General features: G+C 38.3%; 1 protein-coding gene and 1 long non-coding RNA gene across 2 annotated transcripts; both read left to right on the top strand.

Annotated features, from left to right (window-relative positions):
• The first annotated feature begins 1,998 nt into the window (after positions 1–1,998).
• LOC121990968 (60S acidic ribosomal protein P2B-like) lies at positions 1,999–2,631 on the top strand. Its single transcript, XM_042545008.1, has 2 exons — positions 1,999–2,283; positions 2,351–2,631. The coding sequence occupies exons 1-2, from the start codon at positions 2,196–2,198 to the stop codon at positions 2,629–2,631; spliced, it is 369 nt and encodes a 122-aa protein (XP_042400942.1). The 5' UTR covers positions 1,999–2,195.
• Positions 2,632–3,268: 637 nt separating this feature from the next.
• On the top strand, positions 3,269–5,610 carry LOC121990157. The gene is made up of 3 exons (XR_006114485.1): positions 3,269–3,397; positions 3,485–3,550; positions 5,496–5,610. It is a non-coding gene; the product is annotated as an uncharacterized LOC121990157 (long non-coding RNA).
• Positions 5,611–25,709: the final 20,099 nt, after the last annotated feature.

The raw sequence follows: 25,709 nt of genomic DNA, 5'->3' as shown, positions 1-25,709 counted from the left end.
CTGTTTTAAAAAAAAAAAGAGAAAAATTTGTACATAGAGTATCGTAGCCCCGTCCCTTAGGGTTAGCAGGGAGGGCGGGCGTTACACCAACTATGGGGAAAACAAATGATTAATTAATGGACATCTTGCCCAAAGATCATAGTTGGATATTTTAAATGTTTTGAAAATAATTATATGTTTTATTTACTATGGAATAGCTATGTTGAAACATATGATTGCAAAACTAAGGTTTAACTTGATACAAACTTGCATGATTTTGAGATTTTTGAGATTTGGTCAACATTTCAAAAATACTTTGACTTTTCATGAAAATATATTTTTCCTTGTTAAAGAACATGTTAAGAAATATGCTGTCAAAATTTCATGATTTTTTCGAATTTTCTGGAATTTTTTATGCATTTCTGAAGTTGGCCTCAAAAGGCTAAAATTTAGGTTCAGCATGTACCAGTCGACTGTGACAGGTACCAGTCGACTGGTACCAACCTTTCAGCACTCTGAGGGGTTTTGAAATCAAGTTTTTGGTCCAAAATTGGTTGGAATTGATATCATAGTATGTGTACGTGTTTGGTATAATATTTTTTATGGTGTCAAAGGGGGAGAAATGGGTAGGTTTAAGTTAGAAACCTACTTGTGTGCAAATCTTTGAAAATTAAGGTTGAGAGCATGTGTTAAGGGGGAGCTTGGGTTTTATGCTTCATATTTACATATTTCTAGTAATTTTCAGAGTTATTATTCGTGCCTAACTTAAACATATTGCCACACATCAAAAAGGGGGAGATTGTTGGTGCAATCGACCTAGGTTTTGATGTGTGTGTCAAAGAGTTTAAGTTAGGCTTTCATATGTATTTGATATGTATTTGAGTCTTGCAGGACTTGGTGAAACACATGAGGAAGTTGGTGCGGCTAGGTGTGGGAAGCTCATCCAAGGGCTCGGATCGTTGAGTCGATGAAGGATGGTGTGGAAGACATCCGAGGGACCGCTGGACGAGGAGCAATGGAGTGGAGTCGAGGGAAGTGGACTTCAAGGTAGCGTGAAGGATGGCATGGAGAGGGGCCGCGGGCTCGGGTGCATCTGAGGGACGAAGGCCGAGGAAGAGGACTTCAAAGGCGACTCCGGAAAGGATGAGAGGAGTGAATGTATTGGGACCAGTTGAATGGTAATAGGACCAGTCGACTGATCCAGCTTCACAGAATGCACAGAAGCATTCTGTGCTTGTCGGCTACGGGGACCAGTCGACTGGTCCTGAGACCAATCGACTAGTACATAGCCGTTGGCAGAATTTGACTTTCTGCAGAGAGCCGTTGGCTGGGTCCAACGGCACACTAGTCGACTGGTGCTTGGACCAGTCGACTGGTGCTTGCACTACAAGAAAAACCCTCATAGACATCAGTGGAACAACAACAGTTTTAAGCAAAAACCGATGTCTTTGAGTATTTTACACCGGTTTTTCCAAAAACCGGTGTCTATGAGCGCAGATTTTCGCTCATAGACATCGGTTTTTTTAGCCGATGTCTATGAGCGCCTTTTTTTCATTAATAGACACCGATTTTAACCGCGGTTTTTAAAACTGGTGTCTATGAACCAAAATTCTGGCGGACTTTCTTAGCGCCCTTTCTTTTGGGTTTCTCCTCGCCTTGGATGAAGCAACCAGCCAATTTATCTCCCCAATTTTGAACAATTCGACATGGCGAAATTAGCACTCCTCTTCCTTTGATCCCATTTCTCGCTCCCTCTTCCCCCTTCTTTTGTTCCTTTTCATTCCGTCGATCTGTTGGCCAGATGAAGAAAGGCCGAGTTCTGGTGGAGCCGGCGGCGGCAGTAGCGGAGACGCGGTTCCGCGGCGTGCGAAAGCGGCCGTGGGGGCGGTTCGCGGCCGAGATCAGGGACCCCTGGAAGAAGGTCAGGGTGTGGCTCGGAACCTTCGACTCGGCCGAGGCTGCCGCTCTGGCCTACGACTCCGCCGCTCGCGCGTTCCGTGGTTCCAAGGCCAAGACCAACTTTCCCCTAGCCGCCGCCGCTGCGTCTCCCACCCCTACTCCTGCATTCCGCTGCCCTCCCTCCGCTGACCCAACCCTAGGGTTTTGATAAGATACAAATTGGAATTAAGCCGACCCACCTCATTCTACGCACTCATCACCGAGAGGTCCGAGACCTTGCAACAGCGGCATCGTCGTCTGCAAATCTCGAAGCGAAGATGAAAATTGTGGCGGCTTATCTCCTGGCCGTCCTCGGCGGCAACCCCAACCCCTCCGCCGATGATATCAGATCCATCCTTGAATCAGGTCGAACTCTCTTCCCTCTCATATTTATCTTGGTTTCATTTCGGTGATCCTTGTTTCTTGCTTGTAGTGGGAGCGGAGGCAGAGGATAAGAGGATCAACCACTTCCTCGCGGAAGTCAAGGGCAAGGACATAACGGAAGTCATCGCTGCCGGCCGGGAGAAGTTCGCTTCCGTGCCCTCCGGTGGCTCTGTGGCTGCCATCGGGGTCGCCGCCCCTGGTAGCGGCGGCACGGGCGGCGCCCCAACTGCAGAGGAGCCTAAGAAGGAGGAGAAGGTGGAGGAGAAGGAGGAATCCGACGAGGTGAAACTCCCTGTCTTTCCCTCCCGCAAATTTTCGTTTCCGACATAAATTTGTGGTTTTTTTTCTTTCTCGTTTCCAATTTCTGTTTTTGGAAAACACAAGCTATGGAGATTGGTTTGATTGCTATTTGTTGTAAGTTTTGAAGGTAATGGCAATCTTTTTTATTTTATATACTAGCATATCACTTAAACGGCTACAAGTATGCCACTTTTTCCAAATTTAATAGCACATGGTAAAGTCCTATCTTGTGATCAAGGTTCACAAAGCATATACAGAGGCATAAAGTCATGCAGACAAAGACTGAATATTGTTAGTAAAGTGCATAAACTCTCAAGTATTTGGATTAATTAGAGTTGAAGATGTAAGGGGTGGAGGGAAAAAGGAAATCTTTGTTAGTATTAATGATAAGTCGCCATGATGATTACCATTGTTATTGCTAAATTTGTTGATCTCCTATGTTTAACTCATACCTCAAGTATGTAATTAAATGGTTTAATTTCATACTTTTTCGTATTGTTGTGCATACGTAGGATTTTGTTTCTCTGCAGGGAGTTAGATGAGTGGTTTATAGACACCTAGTTGCATCTCTTATTTTCCTCTACATGTATGCACATTTTTTGACATCGGTTGGCAATTCATGTGTATTTATCTTTATTTTAACATACTTCTAACTTTTAACTATGACCAGTGCTTCTTGAATTATCTTTGAAGGTTTGGAATCTTCAACCCAGCAGTCGTGTATGATCACCTGGGAGAAATTTATTCAGCACTTATTCTGGGAAGCTTAGTGTTCTGCATTTTGTTATACTTGAAAGTGAGCTTCTGTAAATTTCAATCTAGCTTTTCCTATGGTTATTACTGTCCTTTGTTCCTAATTTGAGATGATTGTTTTTCTCCAAAGGGTCATTTGGCACCATCTTCTTCGGATTCTGGTTCATTAGGGAACTTCATAATTGATTTTTATTGGGTGAGCTTTCTTAACCAGACATCATTTGCAGAGTTGTTGTGTCATTGTTTTTTTCTGGATTGATTGCACATAAAATAATCAGATAAATGCATCTGATTGATAATTTGAGATACTATGGAGTATGCAGGGGCCTTGCAAATATCTCAAAAAAAAAACAAATGAACATATTACAATGGATTTGTTGATTTATTTTTTAATCACTGTTACCTAATCATGGCAGGTTATGTGCCAATGCTTAAACTTTTATTAGCTATATTTGATAGTGAAGGATTTTATCTGTTACTTGTTCCCAGATGTATCACTATTTTTACATATTACAATTATGTTTGCATGGGTGCACTCTATTCTTGCATTTCCATTCTCTGTACTAATGGTTACATGATATTTCTCCAATCTGCATATAGATTAAACTATATTTGTGTATGTAAGTGTACTTTGTAGAATATGTAACAGTCTTACTTTCTTCTGGTTGTCTCTTTAACCAATTGATTCTCTTTTGCTTCTTAACTGTGCATGTTTATCCTCAACAAACATTAAAAAAGCACGTCTATTTGCTAAAGTCAAATGTCATAAATTCAATGTAGCCTCATTCATTTTCTTTTTTAGTATAGAAAGTAATATATGCTCTTGATCACAGACTTAAACAGGAAAATCACTCTGTGATTTGTTTTGTTGAATAGTTAACTCTCAATCATTAGCCAACACCAGGGAGCAGAACTACCCAAGACTAGTAGTTAATGCTCTAGATATTTCCATGGGGAATTGTGCTATAACATGTTTTGGTGTTGAGGGTTTTAGTCGTAAAAGGAGTACCATGAGATCAAATTGCATTGGAAAATGCAATTTCCTTAAAAAAAATTAGTTAAATATTTATGTTTGGTACAAATGAATAACCTTATTTGTGACTTCATTAGTATTTTATTTTCAAATGTTTCATTGCCTACTCTATATGTGTTTGTTCGTGATCCAAGATATGTTGACTTAAGAGTTCAGAGGATATTTTCTAACCATATCTACTTGTGGAACCAACTGAATCACAAAAAACCTTCAAGTATTTTTTCCATTATGTGAAATCTTATGAAATGATTTATTTAGAAATCTAAAACACTTGCCCACCAATATTCAATGTTGCCATATATTCACCGTCATGGAAAAAAAATTCTCTCACATCCTTGGTCTCACTGCCAACTATAATACACATATGCATGTACTTCTGTTGCAACAATAGGATTATTTTTACTATGATGATGGGATCTTATATAATATCACATACATGTAAAAACTCTTTAAACATGGCTTAGAATATGATGTCTTTGATTTCGGCAACCACATTCTAGCTTTCATTATAAGGAATACCCAATGAATTGGGATGTCACAAGTCAATTTGAATATGGCGCATTGGAATACTTTCCTGCCTGGTCTCTATTTAAGCTTTTCAAGCTAGTTCTGCAGTTCCATGAACTTTTCAATCTCTAAAGCTCCATTCATGTTAAGTTGTTGGGAAAAGAGCATCTTGACAGAATTGAAATTCTCCTCTTTTTATCAGTAAAGTTTGATTTCTGGCTATACAATAAACACTTGCCTCACACTGCTTGTTCAATTTTCTTGCACGGAGAAGTATATTCACTAATATGAGGTCCTGGCAGAGGAAACCTTAGGTGGAATAGGTTATTCTTTGCTTTTAAATAATTGCCATTAAAACCACATGAGGATCTTACCTCTTGTTGATATTGTTGGACTTCCTTTTGCTCAACCATTTGGTTTGTGCCTTTCTTCATGCTAGTTTTTCTAGCTATGTGTTGTTATTATGCAAGTTGTATCTCATGTATTAATATCCTTCTATAATGAACAAATGAATTACTTGGCAATGCTTTTCAGCCTAATTTTTCCTATCAATGTAGCTGCAATTTATACAGTTTGTGGACAATTTTTTTTTCTTGTGCAGGGCATGGAACTGTATCCTCGTATCGGCAAAAACTTTGACATCAAGGTTTTTACAAACTGCCGATTTGGTATGATGTCCTGGGCTGTTCTTGCCGTCACATATTGCATCAAACAGGTCAATTTTATCTTTACATCTGTTCTTTGAGCTGTTGATAAATATAGCATATGAGGAAAGCACTAATATGTCAAACAACATCTGGAACAATAAAGAAATTAATTGAGGAAGAAGATGCTGACTTTACAGATGTCTGTATCCCTGGTTTTAAGCTGGGTGATAGTGAGAAATTTTTCTAATTTTCTTAGTTTAAATTGCAAATCCTTCAGATGTCAGCCTACACTTTTTTTTAACTGCTATGGGTTCCTGTAGGTATTACTTACTTGGGGTTAAAAGGCCAATTGATCTTAGTTTTGCCCATCAATGCCTCAGCTTCACGTCCAGTTTGTTAAAAGAACTTTTGGTGGCTTACAAGAGAGTTACAGTTACCCTAATATTTCCAAATGCAGTGTTTAAAGGTGCGCCTTTATAGTTGGGCGTTGCTCTCATGCGAACCATGCTCCATATGACTGACTGTAGTAACCAATAAAGAACAAATGATCATTTGGGGAGTAGGTATTTATTGCCATCGACTTGTTATCTCAAGCAATTAGGCACCTGGATGTAATGCCTTATGTCAAAGGATGGATTCCCCAAGTCGACCTTAAAAAAACATGAGAAAGATAATAATGACTGAAGGTTGTACAGTTGAGAGATTATTTGAAGCAAAACATGTAGAGTTTTCTAGTTAATTCACCTATGATGCTGATATCTGGATCAAAAGACAAGACAAAAAGGATAAATACACATCAACTCTAACTTGTTTGAGTGTTCTAGTTTGAGTGTTCAAAAGGAAGCTCTAACTTGTTGTTTTGAGTGCTGAACTAAGGAGGCAGCTGCCTTCTTGCCGCATTCCTTGCTGCTGTGGTTGGTAGCAGAAATCACAGAAAATAGGGGGCTTAGTGCAGGATATTCAGGATACCAAGATGACATCAGAGGTAGTACAATAAATAGTATATCTCTTCATCAGAGGTAGCTTTGTTCTTCTATGCTTCCTTCACTGGATTTGTTGTGTAGTCATATTTCTTTGTTCAACCATTATCATGCCTAGTAAGTTGTTGTATGATGCTGTCGGTTCTTATCAATCTGTACACTTGAATTAGAAGGAGCAAATTATCTATGTTATATTCTAAGCAGCATATACTAAGTGTCATATATGAAAGTTTTAGATTCTATGTTATATTCGTTATCTTCCACAGCAGCCTTTAAAAACTCAGTATTCTATTTTATTTGATACATGCACACATTTGTTTTAGTTATTTGACATATGGTGGATCTATGTGTTTTTACAGTTTACAAATCTCAAGTACTCCAGAGTTGAAATTGATGAAGTGCGGTTCGAGTGGGCTGAATGCATGCTAGATTACATTTGAGACAGTTGTACCTTGATGTGTTAACAGAATGTTATACTTTGATTTTGATATCTATTAGCTAGCTTTTGATGTAAAAAGAATGTTTGGGTATTTTATGGATATTGTTGTAAGAAGATTATTTATATAATTTGTGAATATTTGTGTATTTTATGGATATTATTGAATGAAGAATATTTGTACAATTTGTGAATATTTGTGTATTTTTTTTTGTTATTGTCGGTTTTAAAATCAAATCTGTGCTGTTAAAAAATATACATATTACATCGGTTTTCCACCGATGTAAAAACCGGTGTTATAAAGTAATATTACATCGGTCATTTACCGCTGCCAAAACTGGTGTTATTAACATACAATATTACATCGGTTTTACATCGTTGATGAAACGGTGTCGTTAAGTGATACTACACCGGTTAATAACCGATTCGAAGACCGGTGTCGTTAAGTGATACTACACCGGTTTTAACTCGATGTCTAAAATGACAGACTTTTAACATCGGCTTGATAGACATCGGTCGAAAATCAAATAGACACCGGTGGAAAACCGATGTCTATGAGCGATTTTGTTGTAGTGTTGGACCAGTCGACTGGTGTCGGGGTTTGAGTTGATTTGTGATCAACTTTCTCCTCTTATTTAAGGAATGTTTTGGGGCTTGAAGAGGGTTACTGGTGCTAATTGTAAACCTTCTTAGTCTTGCCCAAAGCTTCCAAGTTCAATCCTCTTCCTCCCAATTTAAAATCCATCTTGTAAAGAGGAAGAGATCATTTTGTGAGAGGTTTGCTCCACCGAGAAGGAGAAGCTTTGGCCGGAAAGTGCTGGGGACTGATCCACCGAAGGATCAAGGGCTCGTCCACCTCAAGGACACGTCGTGGAGTAGGAGCATCATCTCCGAACCACGTTACATCGAGCGTGTTAGCGTTTGTATTCTTATTTGTTTCTAATTGCTTTAGTTTTTGTATTTCCGCTATGCACTAACCCTCTTGTAGAGAAGAAATCGATTTGGGGGTGACCTAGCTATCCAACCCCGACCCCTTCAAGCCGACCACCGATCTTCCAACATGTATGACTAGGGGGCCCTAGGGACAAGGGTATCTCTTGAACCAGACTTCCTAGGGACCATTTCCATCTGGTAACATTTGATACCAATAGAGATAGCACTCCACCACAACTATCGCGAGATAGCGTTAGAATTGAATTAAAATTTCCTACATGTATATAGGCATAGAGGATGGGTAATAGGTGATTCCTAATATATTGATTAGCATCACAATGAAACTGTGCTCCTAGAACACTTTCCTCAACCAAGTTTCCTCAACCAAAATCTCTTTACTCTTCCTCTCTCTCTCTACTTACTTCTCTCTATATTAGGGCAAAGATTCTCAATTCCCGATCATTTAGCTAATTCATCGTGATTGATCTTTAGTGCTTATATCCAATCTTTATGGGTTTGATATCTTTTAGCGCATGATAATAATTGTGTGTACTTGCAGATTGTAGACATCAATTTTTTGGTGTTGTTAATGAGGATTGTGCATATAACATTAGTAGATAAACACTAGAGTTAGTCTAAACTTTATTTTTATTTTTTCTTTTTGTAAATATTTTATGTAATTTTTGTTCTACGTTTACATTGTATTTTCTTATTTTTATTTATGCAATTTCTTTCTAGCACTTTAATCTTGCAATTTGTATCTTGCCTTGTGAATACTTGCTTTTACGATTTGCACTTTCAAATTAGCAAATTAACTGACCAAATAAGAATAGTTCAAAGGCCTCTAAAAGACTACCTGTGCCCAATTCAACAAGGGAATTGGGTCTTATCGAACCACTAGGAATTTATACTCCCAACTTTACTCTTGATCAAGCTTTTATCTTTAAAATTCAAGAAGATTAGTTTGGAGGGTCAAAATCAGAAAATCCTTATTCACATTTAATAGAGCTCTATAGATATTGTAACATAATGAAGCATGAAGGAGCCCCACTGACTCAATTTTGTTAATGATTTTCTCTTTTAGACTCAGAGGGGTCACAAAAGTTTGGCTGAATACCTTGCAACCTAGAAGTATTAAGACTTGGGATGAATTATAGCAAATGTTTTTGAACAAATATTTTCCCAAACGAAAGACAACACATCTCAGGAATCAAATTTTACACTTTGAATAAAATGAAGGAGAAACATTATGCCAAGCATGGGATAGATTCTTAACACTTTTATATCAATATCCACTCCATGAGGTTGAGGACTGGTTGATTATCCATATATTTTACATAGGGATATTTTTTCAGAACAAGAATCAGTTGGATTGGGCTACTCGAGGTTCTTTGCTAAACAAAAGTTTGAATGAAGCTTACGAACTAATCAACCAGGTAGTGACAAACCTCAATGAATTGTCAAGAGAAAACCTAATTACTCTCTCATTGGGAATTATGAAAGTTAAAAGATTGGAAGTAGAGTTTAATGAAAATGGGGAACAGAGTCAAAAGAGTAGTGGAACTCGAAGCCTTTCGGATGAAGACTTTCATTTTCATCATGAAGATTTTGAGGAACTGTTTCCTTGGTGTAGTGGAACCCAGACACAAATGCTAGATTTTATGGCTTCTCCAATGGAAGAAATTATGGATAAGAACTATAAAGATGCTTTAGGTAGAGATGGATGTAACAACATCGACCTACTCCTACTAACATTAGAAGATCCTATAAAGGAAAGTTTGAATTGGGGAGAAGTAGTGGAGGACATGCAAAGAATCCCTGGACTATTACCGAAATATGAGCAGATAAAGATATCTGAGCAGAATTCAATTGTGCCTAAAATTTTAAGTGGAACTTAAAGCTCTGTCATCTAACCTCATATATGAATTTCTTGGGTTGAATTCTACCTTTCTTGTAATAGTTAATGCAAATCTGACTGAGTTGGAGAACAAAAAACTAATTAAAGAGTTGATCTTGCATAGGAAAATGATTGGATACACCATTGATAACATCAAAGGAGTTAGTTCTTCTTTATGTATGCACAAAATTTTATTAGAAGAAGACCATAAATACTCAGTGGAACATCAAAGGAGATTAAACCCTAATATGAAAGAGGTGATTAGAAAAGAGGTGTTAAAGCTACTAGATACAGGAATCATATACTCAATTTTTGACAGTGCGTTGTGTAAGTCCAGTACATGTAGTTTTGAAAAAGGGGGGATGAAAATAATCAAAAATGAAAGTAATGAATTGATCCCAACTAGAACAGTTACTGGATGACAAATGCACATTGATTATCAGAAGTTAAACAAAGAAACTCGAAAGGATCATTTGCCCCTCCCCTTTATTGATCAGATGCTTGAGAGCTAGCCAAACATTCTTATTTCTGCTATTTGAATGGGTATTCTTGGTTGTATGCTTGGTTCTATCAAATTCCGATATATCTCCACGATCAAGAGAAAACCACTTTACATGCCCTTATAGAACTTTTGCTTATCGACGAATGCCTTTTGGATTGTGTAATGCTCCCACCACTTTCCAATGTTGTATGATGGCTATTTTCTCAGATATGATAGAAAGACATAATGGAAGTATTTATGGATGCCTTCTTAGTGTATGGAACTAGTTTCGATTATTGCCTATTCAATCTTTCTAAAGTTATTTGGAGATGTGAAGAAGTGAATTTGGTTCACAATTGGGAGTAATGTCACTTCATAGTAAAAGAAAAAATAGTATTAGGACACAAAATTTTAGAACATGGAATAGAGGTTGATCAGGCAAAGGTAGAAGCAATCAAGAGACTTCCTCTACCAATCAATGTGAAGGAAGTGAGGAGTTTCTTGGCCATGTCAGATTTTATTTGAGATTTATAAAGAAATTCTCTAAAATCTCTAAACCATTGACTAATCTTTTGATTAAGGATACAGAATTCTATTTTGACAAACATTTCTTTGAAGCCTTCAAGAAATTCAAAAGAGCCCTTATTACTGCCCCATTAATTCAAGCACCAGATTGGAAACTTTGATTTGAAATAATGTCCAACTCTAGTGATTTTGTTGTAGGAGTAGTATTGGGGTAGAGGAAAGATAAAAAACTACATGACATTCACTACGCCAATAAAACTTTGGATGAAGCCCAAATAAATTACGCCACCACAGAAAAAGAATTATTGGCAATGATTTTTGCATTTGATAAATTTAGATCATACTTGGAGGGTTTGAGAGCCATAGTCTATATGGATCATGTGGCCATACGGTATTTGCTTAGTAAAAAATATGTCAAACCATGGCTTATTAGATAGATATTGCTTCTTTAAGAGTTTAACTTAGAAATAAGAGATAAGAAAGGAGCAGAAAATATGGTACTGGATCACTTATCTAGAATATGGCATGATGGACAAAGAGATCCGGAGAATGATTTACCTATTAATGATTTTTTTCGGATGAACATCTTTTATCCATATCTAGTGCAAAGGTGTCGTGGTATGCATATATTGCAAATTACCTTGTCAGCAAGGTTATTCCACCAAATCTATCTTACCAACATAAAAAAAAATTCTTCTTTGATGTTAAGTATTATGTATGGGATGAGCCTCTCCTTTACAAGAAATGTGACGATGCAATCTACCGAAGATGTGTTTCTGAATAGGAAATTAAAGAAATTATGTTCCATTATCATTCATTATCTTATGGTGGACATTTGGGGATTGTAAAAACAACCAAGAAAATTCTTCAGGCCAGATTATTTTAGCCATAATTATTCAAGGATGCAAGGGAGTATATTCAATCTTGTGATTGGTGTTAGAATATGGGAAACATCACCAAGAGACATGAGATGCCTCTAAACTATATTCTTGAAGTCAAATTATTTGATGTTTGGGGAATATATTTCATGTGACCTTTTCCTTCATTATGCAAAAATAAGTACATTCTAGTTGCGGTTGACTATATGTCTAAATGGGTGGAAGCTATCGCTTCCCCTACCTGTGATGCTAGAATCGTAATTAAATTATTTAAGAAGATAATCTTTACTCGATTCAAAGTCCCTAGAGTACTTATAAGTGATGGAGGGTCTCTTTTTATTGAAAAGCCATTTGATAACTTAAGAAATATGGGATTAGTCACAAGATTGCAACACCATATCATCCGCAGACTAGTAGGCAAGTGGAAATTTCCAATAGAGAGGTCAATGTGATATTGGAAAAGACAGTATTTGTATCTCAAAAGGATTGATCCCTAAAATTAGATGAAGCTTTATGGGCATATCGAACTACTTACAAGACTCCAATCGGAATGTCTCTATTTCGGCTAGTCTATGGGAAGCCATGTCATCTTCCAGTGGAATTGGAATACAAGGCTTATTAGGCAATACAACGCCTCAATTTTGACTTGAAGGCAGTTAGAGAGAAAAGGAAACCCCAACTAAATGAATTGGATAAATTATGGATGGATGAATATGAACACACTAGGTCTTATAAAGAAAGAACAAAGAAATGGTATGATATGTATATCATACAATAGGAATTCAAAGGAGACCTAGTATTATTATTCAACTATAGATTGAAACTTTTCCTTGGGAAGTTAAAGTCATGGTGGATGGGACCATTCAAAATTCAAAAAGTATATTCATATGGAGCAGTTGATATTTGAAATGAGGAATTCAGACAATGCAAGGTAAATGGGCAGCAATTAAAAAAGTATTTCCTTGGAACACCAATTGATGGAGAGGAGAGGCTATATTTTTCTGAGCCAAGCCCTCCGGAGTGAATTAAAAGGGGCCAAGCTCATGACCATAAACGAGCACTACTTGGGTGGCAATCCAGGATTTTTTTTTTCATTTTAGCTTTCGCTTTTATTGTAATCTAATTCATGTTTAATTTCCTTTTTAGGATTTGGAAGAATAATGAACTCTAGAGAGGGAGAATATCTATTAAGGCTGTGTTGAATGACACAATTGTGCCTACTTTGTCATGGTAGGCACCACATGACAGTGTGATTACACACGACCGTGTGAGCCAACCCGAGGCCAATATGGGGGTAGCCGTGTGATTTCACATGGCCGTGTGAGCCAACTCGAGGCCATTACAGGGTTGGCCATGTGATTTCACATGGTCGTGTGAGCCAACTCGAGGCCATTACAGGGTTGGCCATGTGATTTCACATGGCCGTGTGATCCAACTCGAGGCCATTACAGGGTTGGCCATGTGATTTCACATGGCCGTGTGATCCAACCCGAGGCCAACATGTGGTTAGCTGTGAGAATTCACACGGTCATGTGACCCAGAGATACACGACCCAAGCCCAATTTGCTTATAGCTATGGCACGGGTGTGGGGATTTTACATGGCTGTGCCGTCTCCACAACCATCTCCCAACTCCTCTCATTTCCTCTTGTTCCAAAAGTCCTCCATTTGCCTCCTTCAACCTTCATCATTCACTTCCCCCTCACTTTTTAGAGTTCTCACCTCACCTTGGACTCGACCTCTTCATCATCTATGATGTTGAATCGGCTAAAGAAGGGACTTAGCTCCATGAAGGAAGACAATCCCAAAAATAAAGGCAAGGAGAAGATTGATTCTTTAAGGGAGCCAAATGCTCACTTCAAGGGTATGCTAAACAACTTTGGTATCATCTTTAGTAGTGATGAATAAAATCTTCGATATGATTTATTGTTGAAATGTTCCATCTTATGCACTAGATTTATAGATTATGAAACTTTAGATGTTCTAGATTTATGAGATGATATTAATTGGTTTTTGAGAGGATAGGATGGAATAACTTCATGAGCATGAAATACTCGACATTCCCTAGACTAGTTTTGGAAATCTTAAGCTCCATTAGTATTCATAACATTCGAGGGGGAGGGAAAATTATGTTCTATTTATTCATTGATGACTATGAATGGACCTTTGATGATTTTAATGCATTCTTGATTTTCCATATGACAGAACAACAATAATACTTCCTAGATTCGATAATTCAAATATATGGGGGGGTTAATTAGTGAGCAATCGATCCACACTCATCAAAGAATACTAGTATCATTAATCCAATTTTCCATTATCTTCAATTGGTAATGAGAAATATGATATTTGGTCACGGTGATAGTGAAGGAACAATGAGGCTTTCAGAATTATATTTTTTGTGGGTAATGGTGGAAAATGTTCCAATTAACTTAGGATATCACTTTCTGAAACACCTAGTAAAGTTAGGAGAACTCCCTCCACCAATCCCATTGTTCTAGGGGGAATGCTTACCCGCATGGCAGTAGCACTAGGTTGTGATCTCGATGGTTTAGAAATGGTGAATAATGGCCTAGTAATTAATTTAAATACATATTTGGCAATTCATATGATATGATGAGATGTTTACGACTATTGTCTTATTCTAAAAAATAATTTTTCCTTGCGATTTCCAAATCCTAATTTAACAACCATTTGTAATAAGGATAATTGACTTTTATCTATTTCTAATAAGAACCTATTGCCTCACCTATATTAGCTATGAAAGGAATTCCTTCAAGCAGTCAAGACCTTGCTAGACTTAATTTCAATAGTTTCACTCTATTTTGGGCACCCTTCATCACAACCATGCTTCACTTAATGATCTATTGAATAAACAAAAATGTATGTCAGATGAACAATTTCAATATATGCATGAGTGTTTCAAGAGAAAAGGATTTGTTTAAGAAAATGTTTGATTTTATGGATGCTCAGAGGGAAGAGATGAGGGTGAATGAAGATTTTAGGGAATTCATGAGTCAAATTCATATAATATCGACACCATGTATAAATCTCATAGATTCTTGAGCAATAGAAACAGGTAGTTTATCCCAGCACCCCCGCTAACCCGTCCCTAAACCAACATGAAAGAGATAAATCATGGGTGGCTACTGTTATGCAACTGCAAGTGCACAGTTTTATCGTCAGTAATAAAAGATTATCGATCCCACAGGGACTGTTGATTAAGCACTAGTTAACTTTGCACAGTGAATTATCTAGACAATCGAAGGTTAATTGGAAAAGAGTGGGTGAAGGAAAAAGAGAATGTAAAGAGTAGAGAAAGAGGGAGAGTTAGATTTGGGGATGGATAGATACTAGGATTTTAGTTTCACTATGATGCTAATTAATGAACCTATGCATTATTCATCTCCTTACCTCCATTCTTATGAACATGTAGAAATTTATCGGCTATCCCTTGCAGTGGACAACCGACAGGTTAGTTAGATTAACATCCCTTGCAATTAAAAAGGAATGATTCCTATGAAGTCCGTTAGTGGGATCTACCTGTCATTAGCGTCCCTCGATCATACAACATAGGAACACATGTACTACTTAATAAATATAGAGATGAGAATTATAATTGACTACGACTATCTACTTCCTTGTAGAGAATTACTTCTCCTTTCAAGATGACCCCCTAGACGTCCGTTAGCGGGGCAACCTGTCACTGACGCCCCTAGGTCATACGATCTAGGGTATCCCTCTATGTGATCCATAATCAATCCACGTATACATTTTTGCACCATTCACACACTTCATCAAACACATAGAAGGTATAACACAAATAGAACATGACATAACACTTCATTAAATAAGGAAATATCCAAATACATAGTTCATACATCCATAATCACATCATAGCTACTTCCTACATCCTAGATCAAGAGATCTACTCTATAGCAAAGGAAACATAACCAAAGATGAAGAAAGAAGAAAACTACAACCCAATAAAAAGAAGTAGAGAGAGGAGAGTGCTTATCCTTGAAGCGTTGCATCCTTGGAGGTATTCCCTTGCTCCGGAGGTGGACGGATCGGCGAAGATGTGGTTTCTAGGGGCTCCCCAAAAGGGGAGAGAACCCTTTCCCAAGCAATGGGGAAGAGGCCCAAGCCAAAGATGAGTGAAAAGGGGAGAAAAACCCTTTTATAGAGTAGTACACGGGTACCACACGGCCTATGACACGACCATGTTGCCCCCACACGGCCTCCTCCTTCTTGCTCTCAGCCAGGGTGATACGACCATGTGGCTCATATGACCATGTTCTGCTTTAGTTTTGGATGGGTTACACGGTCGTGTGGCTTACATGACCTAACTCTTTTTAACCTCTTGAAATGTTTCATGGCCGTGTGGCTCACATGGCCAACCACCGCTTACTCTCTAGAAGTGTTGCACGACCGTGTGGATCTCACACACCCCTTGCATGACCCTTGACATGGCTCTACATAGTTATGCCTCATTGAAACATCTTTTAAACTATTAATATGAAGTTTTCTCTGGTTGAAGTCTTCATCAAAGTTGTAGATCTTAAAGTTATCTACATTTTAATATAAAGAAAAGCTCGTAACTCCAATCGAGTACAATGTTATGGCCATTTTAGTTTTAGTCTACAATGTTAAAAATTCCACATGGCCTTCACACAGCCGTGTAGATTCCACACAGCATCCACACAACCCGCACACGGCCTCCACACGGCCGTGTGGTTTCCATACAACCATAACATGGAAATACTTAGTTTTTGCATGCCCGTGTGAGTTCCACATGACCCAAACACTCTGGAAGCTCTAGACTTCATTTAAGCTCCGTTTTTGCTCCAAATCACGTCCTATCAATCAAAACAAGTAAAGAGCAGATCTCCGAATAAAATATAATGAAAGTATGACATTATAATGAAATAGGGTGCAATAAGCATAGATTATGCTAATGAAATATAAATAGATGTGCGTCAAAACATGATTAAAAGTGTATATAATCTACGCACATTAGCTATTAACCATTAGTGCAGGTGGCAAGGTATGGGGGGAGGCATGCTTGGACACACCGAGTTTTGACCCCAAGGACTCATGTGGCAACACCTCATGCTTTAACCACTGCACCAAATAGTGCTAGTATGTTTGGTGAACTTCCTTTCTGTACCTCTAGTAGCACAAAGTGAGTATTATATTCTAATGAGATAAATTTGAGTGTCAGCCTGATTTTAAGGATCTTATTTTTACTTTACTTAAACTTAAATAGTAGATAACTATGGAATAGTCATGATTTATCTAATTTGTTTTGTACTTGGATTTCCATGGTGATTTCTTAGACCATATCTTGGTTACTAGATGATTCTTGTATCATGTAAGTTTATTTGGAAAAATCAAAATATCCCTACCTTTGTTAGTGCTACATCTATAAGCATAAAAAAAATTTCTATGATAAATTCAAGTGTTGTACAATGTAATCACCTTGAGAAAAGAAAAAAAAGGAGGATAAAGGATATAAAAATAGTTTCGAAAATGGAAACTAACAAGTTACCCATTTGAGACCAAGTTAGGTTACTAAGAAAATAAATGTTATGTTTCTCTTGATGTCAAGCACGCCTTTGAGACCTTGGGTAGACTAAGAAATATGAACAAAGTGTGTAACAATTAAATATCTATCACTGGGAACACTAGAATTTCATTTAGATGATGACTTGACTATGATTAGGAATTAAAACTTGAAGAGCTTGGGTTATTATTGCATTGTGCACAAGAACTTATGTTTAGGCCATACTTAGGTTACTCTATAATCATGCTCACCAATGAAACTAGTTTATAAAGTTGGATTGATGTACTAGACATTATGCATTATATGAGCACATGAATCTAGATTGCAGCATTTTGCTTGAGGAAAAGCAAAGGTTCAAGTCTGGGGGTTTGATGTACGTAGATTATATATACTTTTATGTATATTTTAACGCACATTCACTTACTTTCTTTGAGTATGTTCTATGCATTGTCACCCCTTTTTATCATATTTTTAGCATAATTATTCCCTTTGTTTAAGATCTGCTCTTGTTTAGTTTTCTATTCATAGGATGCATTTTCGAAGAAAAAAATGGTGTTGAAACGTGCTTCGGAGAGACAAAAGAAGAAGAGAAGAGATTGTCTATGTAGTTTCACACTACCGTAGCTCTTCACTTGTGGGCAGGCAAAGCATGGTCGTGCCAAAGGGCATGACCATGCCACTCAACTAGAGAAGAGCCAAGCTTCAGTATTGTGGTTTTACACGGCCATGCCACTCCACCAGAGCACAATCAAACTAATGTTGTGTGATTTCACATGGCCATGTCAAACTTCCAGTGGTGAAGTAAGGGTGGGCCGTGCCACATAACCAGAGACAATCCAGGGTATGGTTGTGTCATTCTAGAAGAACGACTTTGCACTCTAGCTGTGCCAATTAGCATGGCCATGCCATCTCAATAGAGCCTTTTCAAGCTTTGGCCGTGACAAAAGGCACGATCGTGACACGAGCCATGTGCAGGGCCATGTCAAGCTTTATAAAAGGGGAGTTCTTCCTCTTTTCAAGGGAGGAAGGTTTTTCCTCTTGGGAAACCAATCTTGGTCTAGATCTATGCCTTCTCTATGCTCTAATCAAAGATCCGAAACCATTTCCATCATATCCTTCGACTCCAAAAGCTTAAAATTGGATCTGAACACCACTCGATGACTTGGATAAGCTTTTCTCCCTTCTCTCTTCAGATTGGATTTTAAGCTTTTAATTTTAAAGTATTTGGATTCATTTCTTCCTATCATGGAGTAGATCTCATTGTTCCAAGATTGAGAGAGTAGTTGTGATGTAAAATTAATGTATACTCTTTGGATTTTCCAATTTCTTTTCCATATGATATTGCTTATGCCTTGTATTAATTTGATCTTATGTGTGAATGGTGTGTTTATGCTTAAATCTCATCTATGATTGAATAATTGTATTGATTTATTTACCCTATAGAGGAGATGCTCTAGATCATGTGACTAGGGGGCCCTAGTGACAAGGGTATTTCTTTAACTAGACATCTTGATCATCGCCTTGAAGGGGAGGATAATTCTTTACAAGAAAGTATAGAATTAGACTTAATGGGTTATCTCTATATCTATGTTATCAAGTGTTTAGTGTATCCTTGTGAATGTATGATTGGGGGGCCCTAGTGATAAGGGTATCCCTTGAACCAGACTTCCTAGGGACCACTTCCATTCGGTAGCATTTGATACCAATAGAGATAGTACTCCATTACAACCATCATGGGGTAGTGCCATAATTGAATTAAAATTTCCTACATGTGTATAGAGGATGGGTAATAGATGATTTCTAATACATTGATTAGCATCACAACAAAAATGAGTTCCTAGAACGCTTTCCTCAACCAAGTTTCCTCCAACTAAACTCTCTTTACTCTCCCTCTCTCTCTACTTTAGTGCAAAGATTCTCTATTCCTGATCATTTAGCTAATTCATCATGATTGGTCTCTAGTGCTTATATCCAATCCTTTTGGATTTAATATCTTTTATTACTTGATGATAATCATTGTGGCAAAAGGCGAATATGCTCGCCCCCAGCGCCCCCGCCAACCCATCCCAAGGCCAACACGGAGGAGGCAAATCACGGACGGCTACTAGCTTTTGGAATAGTGACTAGCACATAAGGGAGGTATACTTAATGATAATAATGCACTTACGGATTGTATACATCAACCTCCCTCTCCTCCACCATATTGATTTTATCAGGATGATGAAAAATTTAAGTCGGGTGGGGGGGGAGTTGTACATAGTCTTATTTTTCCTTGCATTCCAATTCATTTCTATTGGATTTTGCTTATTTTCATGTCAGTTTTTAGTTGAGTGCAATTTTTCTTTAGTTTCTTTGACTGTCTTGCTGGTTATCTTTGTGGCATTTTGAGAATATCAATCTTCACCTTGTTGTTGGCTTGTCTAATAGCAAAACTGTTAGCACATTTATTTCTTAATTCATGTTGCTGTAAGAGATAATACTAGTATGTTTGCTGAACTTCTCTTCTCTATCTCTAGTATCACAAAGTGAGCATTGTATTGTAATGAGATAAATTTAAGTGTTTGTCTAATCTTAAGGATCTCATTTTCACTTTGCTTAAGCTTGAATAGTAGATAATTCTAGAATAGTCATGATTCTTCTAATTTGTTTAGTACTTGGATTTCCATGGTGATTTCTTAGACCACATATTGGTTATTGAATGATGCTCATACCATGTAAGCATATTTGGAAAAATTAAAATATCCATACATTTGTTAGTGCTACATTTAAAACACCAATTTTTTTTATATATAATTCAAGTGTTGCACAATGCAAACATTTCGAGAGAAAAAAATAAAAAAATAAAAAAATAGAATAAGGGATATAAAAAATAGTTTCACAAGTGGAAACTAGTAACTTATCCCTTTGAGACTGAGTTTGGTGCAAGGAGCACTAGACGATCAAATCGGAGTTTTGATAATGGAAAAGAGTTCTAAGTTAAGTGTTATTGTTGTTCGAACAAGTTGAACTAAGTGTGCAGAAAAGTCCTAAGTGATCTTAGGTAAAGTGAAAGTCTTAGTTGAAGCTAGGCAAAAGGAGGAAAGTCCTACCTACAGTTAGACAATGAAGTCCTAGTCCGAGGGATTGGGCAAAGTCTTGGTGGGTTGAGGATGTTAGGTGAAATCTTAGGGTCGAGGATGCTAAGTGAAAGTCCTAGGGGTCGCGGATACCAGGGGGAAGATTGAACAGGTCGAGGATTGAACGTTCAACAGAAAGTCCTAATGACTCAGACGTTGAGCAAAAGTCTAAATTATCTGGAGGATAAGTTTGGCAAAAGGTAAATTCTTCTGAGAGGAGTAGGTGAGAACGCGATCCCCGAAGAGGGAACAGTAGGCGTCGGTTCCACCTAGAGTTTCAACGAAATTCAAAGTTAGGACTAGACCTTCTGGAGGCTGTCAAAATTATTCATTATATATTATTGTCTCAACCAACTCTTTGTCACAAGAAGACTAAGATGGAAAAGGGTGGTTTGGGCACCCGAGTAAGCTTCGACGAAGGAGCACCCCCGGGCAAGTGCCTGGCTAGGTGTAACGACCGCCCCTTCTGAAACCCTAACTTAGAGCACGGACGTTACTCTTTTCATACCTTCTAAAGACTTCATTATTTTTGCACTTCGCTCGATTAAGAAAATCTAGTCTGAACTTGTTTCGACTGTTAAGCCATAGTTTGGAGTGAAGCAGAGCTGAGAGAAACTCTATAAATGCTGAGGGGTTTGGGTCGTGTGACCCTAACCAGCCCTGTGGCCCTACCCATGAAGGGGCATGCTATGACCATGTGGTGATGACCGGTCGTGTGACCTTTCCAGACCCAAGTTTGGGCACGACCGTGTGTACCACACGACCGTGTAAGGCCTCCACTGCTGGAGCAGAGCACGACCATGTGGCTTCCACACGACCATGTCACCTCGGCTGTGACGAAGGGGTGGATGACCGTGTGAAACCACATGGCCGTGTCATCTTACCCGAGAAGGAGAAATGAACGGCTGTGTGCTTCACACGACCGTGTCACCTTGATCGAGACCAAGAGGAATGTGCGGTCGTGTGAAGCCACACGGCTGTGTCACTCCGGCTGACAGGAAGAGGTGTACGACCGTGTGAAACCACACGACTGTAGCACCCTAGCCGAGAGGGAGCAGGTGGTGGCCATGTGAATCCACACGACCATGTCACCCTGGCCGAGAGGGAGCAGGTGAGGGTCATGTGAATCGACACGGCCGTGTCACGGGCCGTGCAGGGGTCACACACAACACTACAAAGGAGGTTGGTTCTCCCCTTTATACTCCCTCTTGGCTTACCGTTCTCTTCCATTTCTTTAGGGAGAGTCTTTGACATGCTAATTACTAACAAACTGTCAATTTCATCATACACAATTCTTAATAGTATTTTTATACTAAATGGGATAAGAAAATAGGTCCATCAGTACCAAAATCTAACACATTCCATGCACTAGTAAGTTCCAAGATCACTTCCCACTGTTCCATCACACACACCAGCAAATATCGTTCCTGCTGCCCCTCCTTACTCGAGCTTTCCTTTACCTTTATCTGCAGTATAAGGAAAAGTAATCTATAAGCAAACGCATAGTAAGTACCTTTTACACACAAAACAATGCATTAAAGAGGGAAAACATGCTTTACAAAACTGCTTGAAAGAACACAAAACATGCACTCAATAATTACTCATACTAAAACCCATAATTTAGAAATATGTACATGACATGTATTTTTAAATAGACTCATCATGCAAACATCAACATTTTTAAATAGGATTATCATGAGATGTCAACATGAAACCCTGATTATATTGAAAACAAGTAATGAAAACCATAAACTTTGCCATACAATAGAGTTCATCAAAGCTGCACTTTATAGTCTCTAATTCCCAAACTTAAGAATGCTTTCACTTAAATAAACAATGAACTTGGGAAAACTTTATATTACGTACTAGTGAAAATAATAATCAACTTGCTTTGGGCCTGACATTGTACCACTTTGCGTACACCCTTAATAAGATCCGAGATAGCTATTCCCGAACCTATTAAGGTACTACTAGGTGATCTAGGGGCCTAGGGGCGATCTAGGAGCCCACCCATGGACCTTGTGTCCAGTACATGCCATCTTAAAGTAAAATACTTTCTTTTTAATACTTCTTTCTTATACTTGCACTAACTTGTCATTTCAACAAATACCTTGTATGCACTTAATCCCTCACACTTATAGGGAAGCACCTTGGGGCACTTGATTATGCTTCTTAGTCCCAAAACTTAATGGGAAGCAAATCAAATACTCTAAACATGCTCTTAATCCCAAACTTTAGAGGGCATCTTACAATTATAACATCTATCTCCTTTAACATACATAAAATATATCATGGCATGAATATTCTTTTAACTTACATAGATACATACTACAACATGCATCGACGAAGCAACTTATACCACAGGTGAGAAGTACTTAAATCCTTTCGCTAGATCTTACTGTTATAGAGGGTGTAGGGAAGAAAATCCTCTCTTGAACGGCACGTACTATTTCCTTGGGAGAGACCCTCCCCTTAGATTCTCCCCTTGAAAATATTAAGAATTGAAGCCTTAGGGTTCCTTGGCCGAAACTTGAAAGGGGGTAGAAGAGAATTTCGGCTAGGGAAAGGAAGAGAAGATGAAAACTAGGGTTTTCTCTCATCCATCCCCTTTTATACTAAGTGGAAGTTGAAACATCTCCTCCCACAAAATCTGCTTATAAGAAATTATTTCCTATTGCTAATGTGATGCTTTACCACCACCTAATGACTACTTAAAATAATTTCAAGTAAGAGGTCTAGGGTTCAATCCTAGCCCAGGCCATTTATGATTGTATTTTTATTTTTTTTCTCTTCTTCTACTTCTTTTTGCTTTATTTAAATAGAGAAAATTTATGGGTGTTACAATCCCTCATACCTTATAAAAAGTTCATCCTCGAACTTAGAATAATTGTGGATACTTCTGTCTTATATCATCCTCGCGTTCCCATATTGCCTCTTCATACTGTTGACTTTGCCACAACACTTTTACTAACAGTATTTCTTTGTTTCTCAGCTTCTTAACTTCTCGATCTATTATCTGAATAGGTCGACTTTCATAACTGAGATCCTCTTGAACTTGTACCGTCTGTGGTTCAATCACTTGGTTTGTATCGGGAACATGCTTCTTCAGCATTGAGACATGAAATACATTATGAACAATTAACATTTCCTGAGGTAGTTCCAACTCATAAGCTACCTTGCCAACTCTTTTGATGATCAAGTATGGCCTCACATATCGTGGACTCAACTTTCCTTTCTTCCCAAACCGCATCACTCCTTTCATATGAGCTTCTTTGAGGAACACTGAGTCCCCAACCTTAAATTCCAGCGGTCTACGATGCACATCCGCATAGCTTTTCTGCTGGCTCTTAGCAGTTTCTATTCTTTGGCGAATGTTCTGAATAGCTTTGGTGGTGTCTTCGATGAGGTCTGTCTGGAGTCCCATTTCTTCCTTTTCACCATCTTCATACCAACAAATAGGAGATCTACATCTCCTCCCATATAGAGCCTCATAGGGTGTCATTCCGATAGTAGCTTGATAACTATTATTGTATATGATTTCTGCTAAGCATAAGTATCGACACCAGCTCCCCTTGAAATCAAAGGCACAAGCCCGTAGCATATCCTCCAAAATTTGGTTCACCCGTTCTGTTTGCCCTTCAGTTTGAGGATGAAATGTAGTGCTGATTCGTAACTTAGTGCCAAGAGCTCTCTGAACACACTCCTAGAAGTGTGAAGTAAAACGACCATCTTTATCAGAAATTATGATTTTGGGAACTCCATGCAATCTGATGACCTCTTTCACATACAATTGTGCTAACTGCTCAATAGAGTAGGATGTTCTAATTGCTAGGAAATGAGCAGACTTGGTCAATCTATCTACTATTACCCAGATAGCATCATAACCGTTCGTAGTTCTGGGTAGTCCTGCTATAAAATCCATAGATATATCCTTCCACTTCCACTCTAGGATCTGGATAGGCTGCAAAACTCCGCCTGGTCTCTGATGTTCTGCTTTAACCCGTTGACACATCAAACAGGTACTGATGTATCTAGCAACATCTCTCTTGATTCTAGACCACCAGAAGAATTCCTTTAAATCTTAGTACATCTTGGTGGAACCAGGATGCATTGCATAGGGTGTTCTATGGGCTTCATCTAGAATTTTCTTTCGCAGTTCTTCTTGATTAGGGACATAAAGACGATTACCAAAATATAGCATCTCACGGTCTGATATTCAAAACTCCCCATTTTCTCCTTCTTGTATTCTTTGCTTGATCTTCTGAATATTAGGATCTTCATCATGCCCTTTCTGTATATCTTCAAGCAAGGTTGACACTAGTGTCAAAGTAGAGAGCTGCCCAGTAATAATTTCTAGCCCAAAATTTACTACTTCCTTCCGTAGGAGTTGGGACATGGCAGATAAGGACAATAAAGTTGCGCAAGATTTTCTACTTAGCGCATCTGCCACCTTGTTCGCCTTCCCTGGATGGTAGAGGATTTCATAATCATAGTCTTTGACTAACTCAAGCCATCTCCATTATCTCATCTTTAGGTCTTTCTGAGTGAAGAAATACTTCAGACTCTGGTGATCTGTGTAAATCTTGCACTGAGTTCCATATAAGTAGTGCCTCCAGACTTTGAGAGCGAAAACTACTGTTGCTAACTCAAGGTCATGAGTGGGATAGTTCTTCTCATAATCTTTGAGTTGTCTCGAGGCGTAGGCAATGACTCTGCCATCTGCATCAGTACAGCTCCGAGTCCCAATTTAGAAGCATCGCTATACATATCAAAGCTCTCACCATTTTCTGGAAGAGTCAGGATTGGAGCACTGGTCAGTCTCCTTTTTAGTTCAATGAAACTCTTCTCACAATCCTCTATCCACTCAAATTTTCTATTCTTTCTGGTAAGTGTTGTCAATGGAGAGGCAATCCTTGAGAAGTTCTCAACAAATTTCCTATAATAACCTGCTAATCCAAGGAAACTTCTGATTTCACTGACATTCTTGGGTCTATTCCAATTACTCACAGCTTCTATTTTTGCCGGGTCTACCATGACCCTATCCTTGGAAATAATGTGACCTAGGAAGGACACATGATCGAGCCAGAACTCGCACTTGGAGAACTTCGCGTACAACTGTCTTTGTCGAAAAATCTGTAATATCGTCTTCAGATGTTCAGCATGTTCTTCCTGACTTTTGGAATATATAAGAATATCGTCTATAAAGACGATTACAAACCTATCCAAATACGCTTTGAACACTCTGTTTATTAGATCCATAAATGTAGCCAGAGCGTTCGTCACTCCAAAAGGCATGACTATAAACTCGTAGTGTCCATACCTCGTTCGGAATGTCGTCTTCGGAACATTATATGCCC

The sequence above is a fragment of the Zingiber officinale genome, chromosome 6B, assembly GCF_018446385.1.
Source record: "Zingiber officinale cultivar Zhangliang chromosome 6B, Zo_v1.1, whole genome shotgun sequence".
NCBI lineage: Eukaryota > Viridiplantae > Streptophyta > Magnoliopsida > Zingiberales > Zingiberaceae > Zingiber > Zingiber officinale.
The sequence above is the reverse complement of the archived record's forward strand: the minus strand, read 5'-3'. Positions and strand labels throughout refer to the sequence as shown.

Bases quoted from the DNA above. Each gene is read 5' to 3' on its own strand.
- LOC121990968 (XM_042545008.1), top strand. From the start codon at position 2,196: ATGAAAATTGTGGCGGCTTATCTCCTGGCCGTCCTCGGCGGCAACCCC. The intron at 2,284-2,350 runs GTCGAACTCTCT...TCTTGCTTGTAG, and splicing joins CAGATCCATCCTTGAATCAG to TGGGAGCGGAGGCAGAGGAT.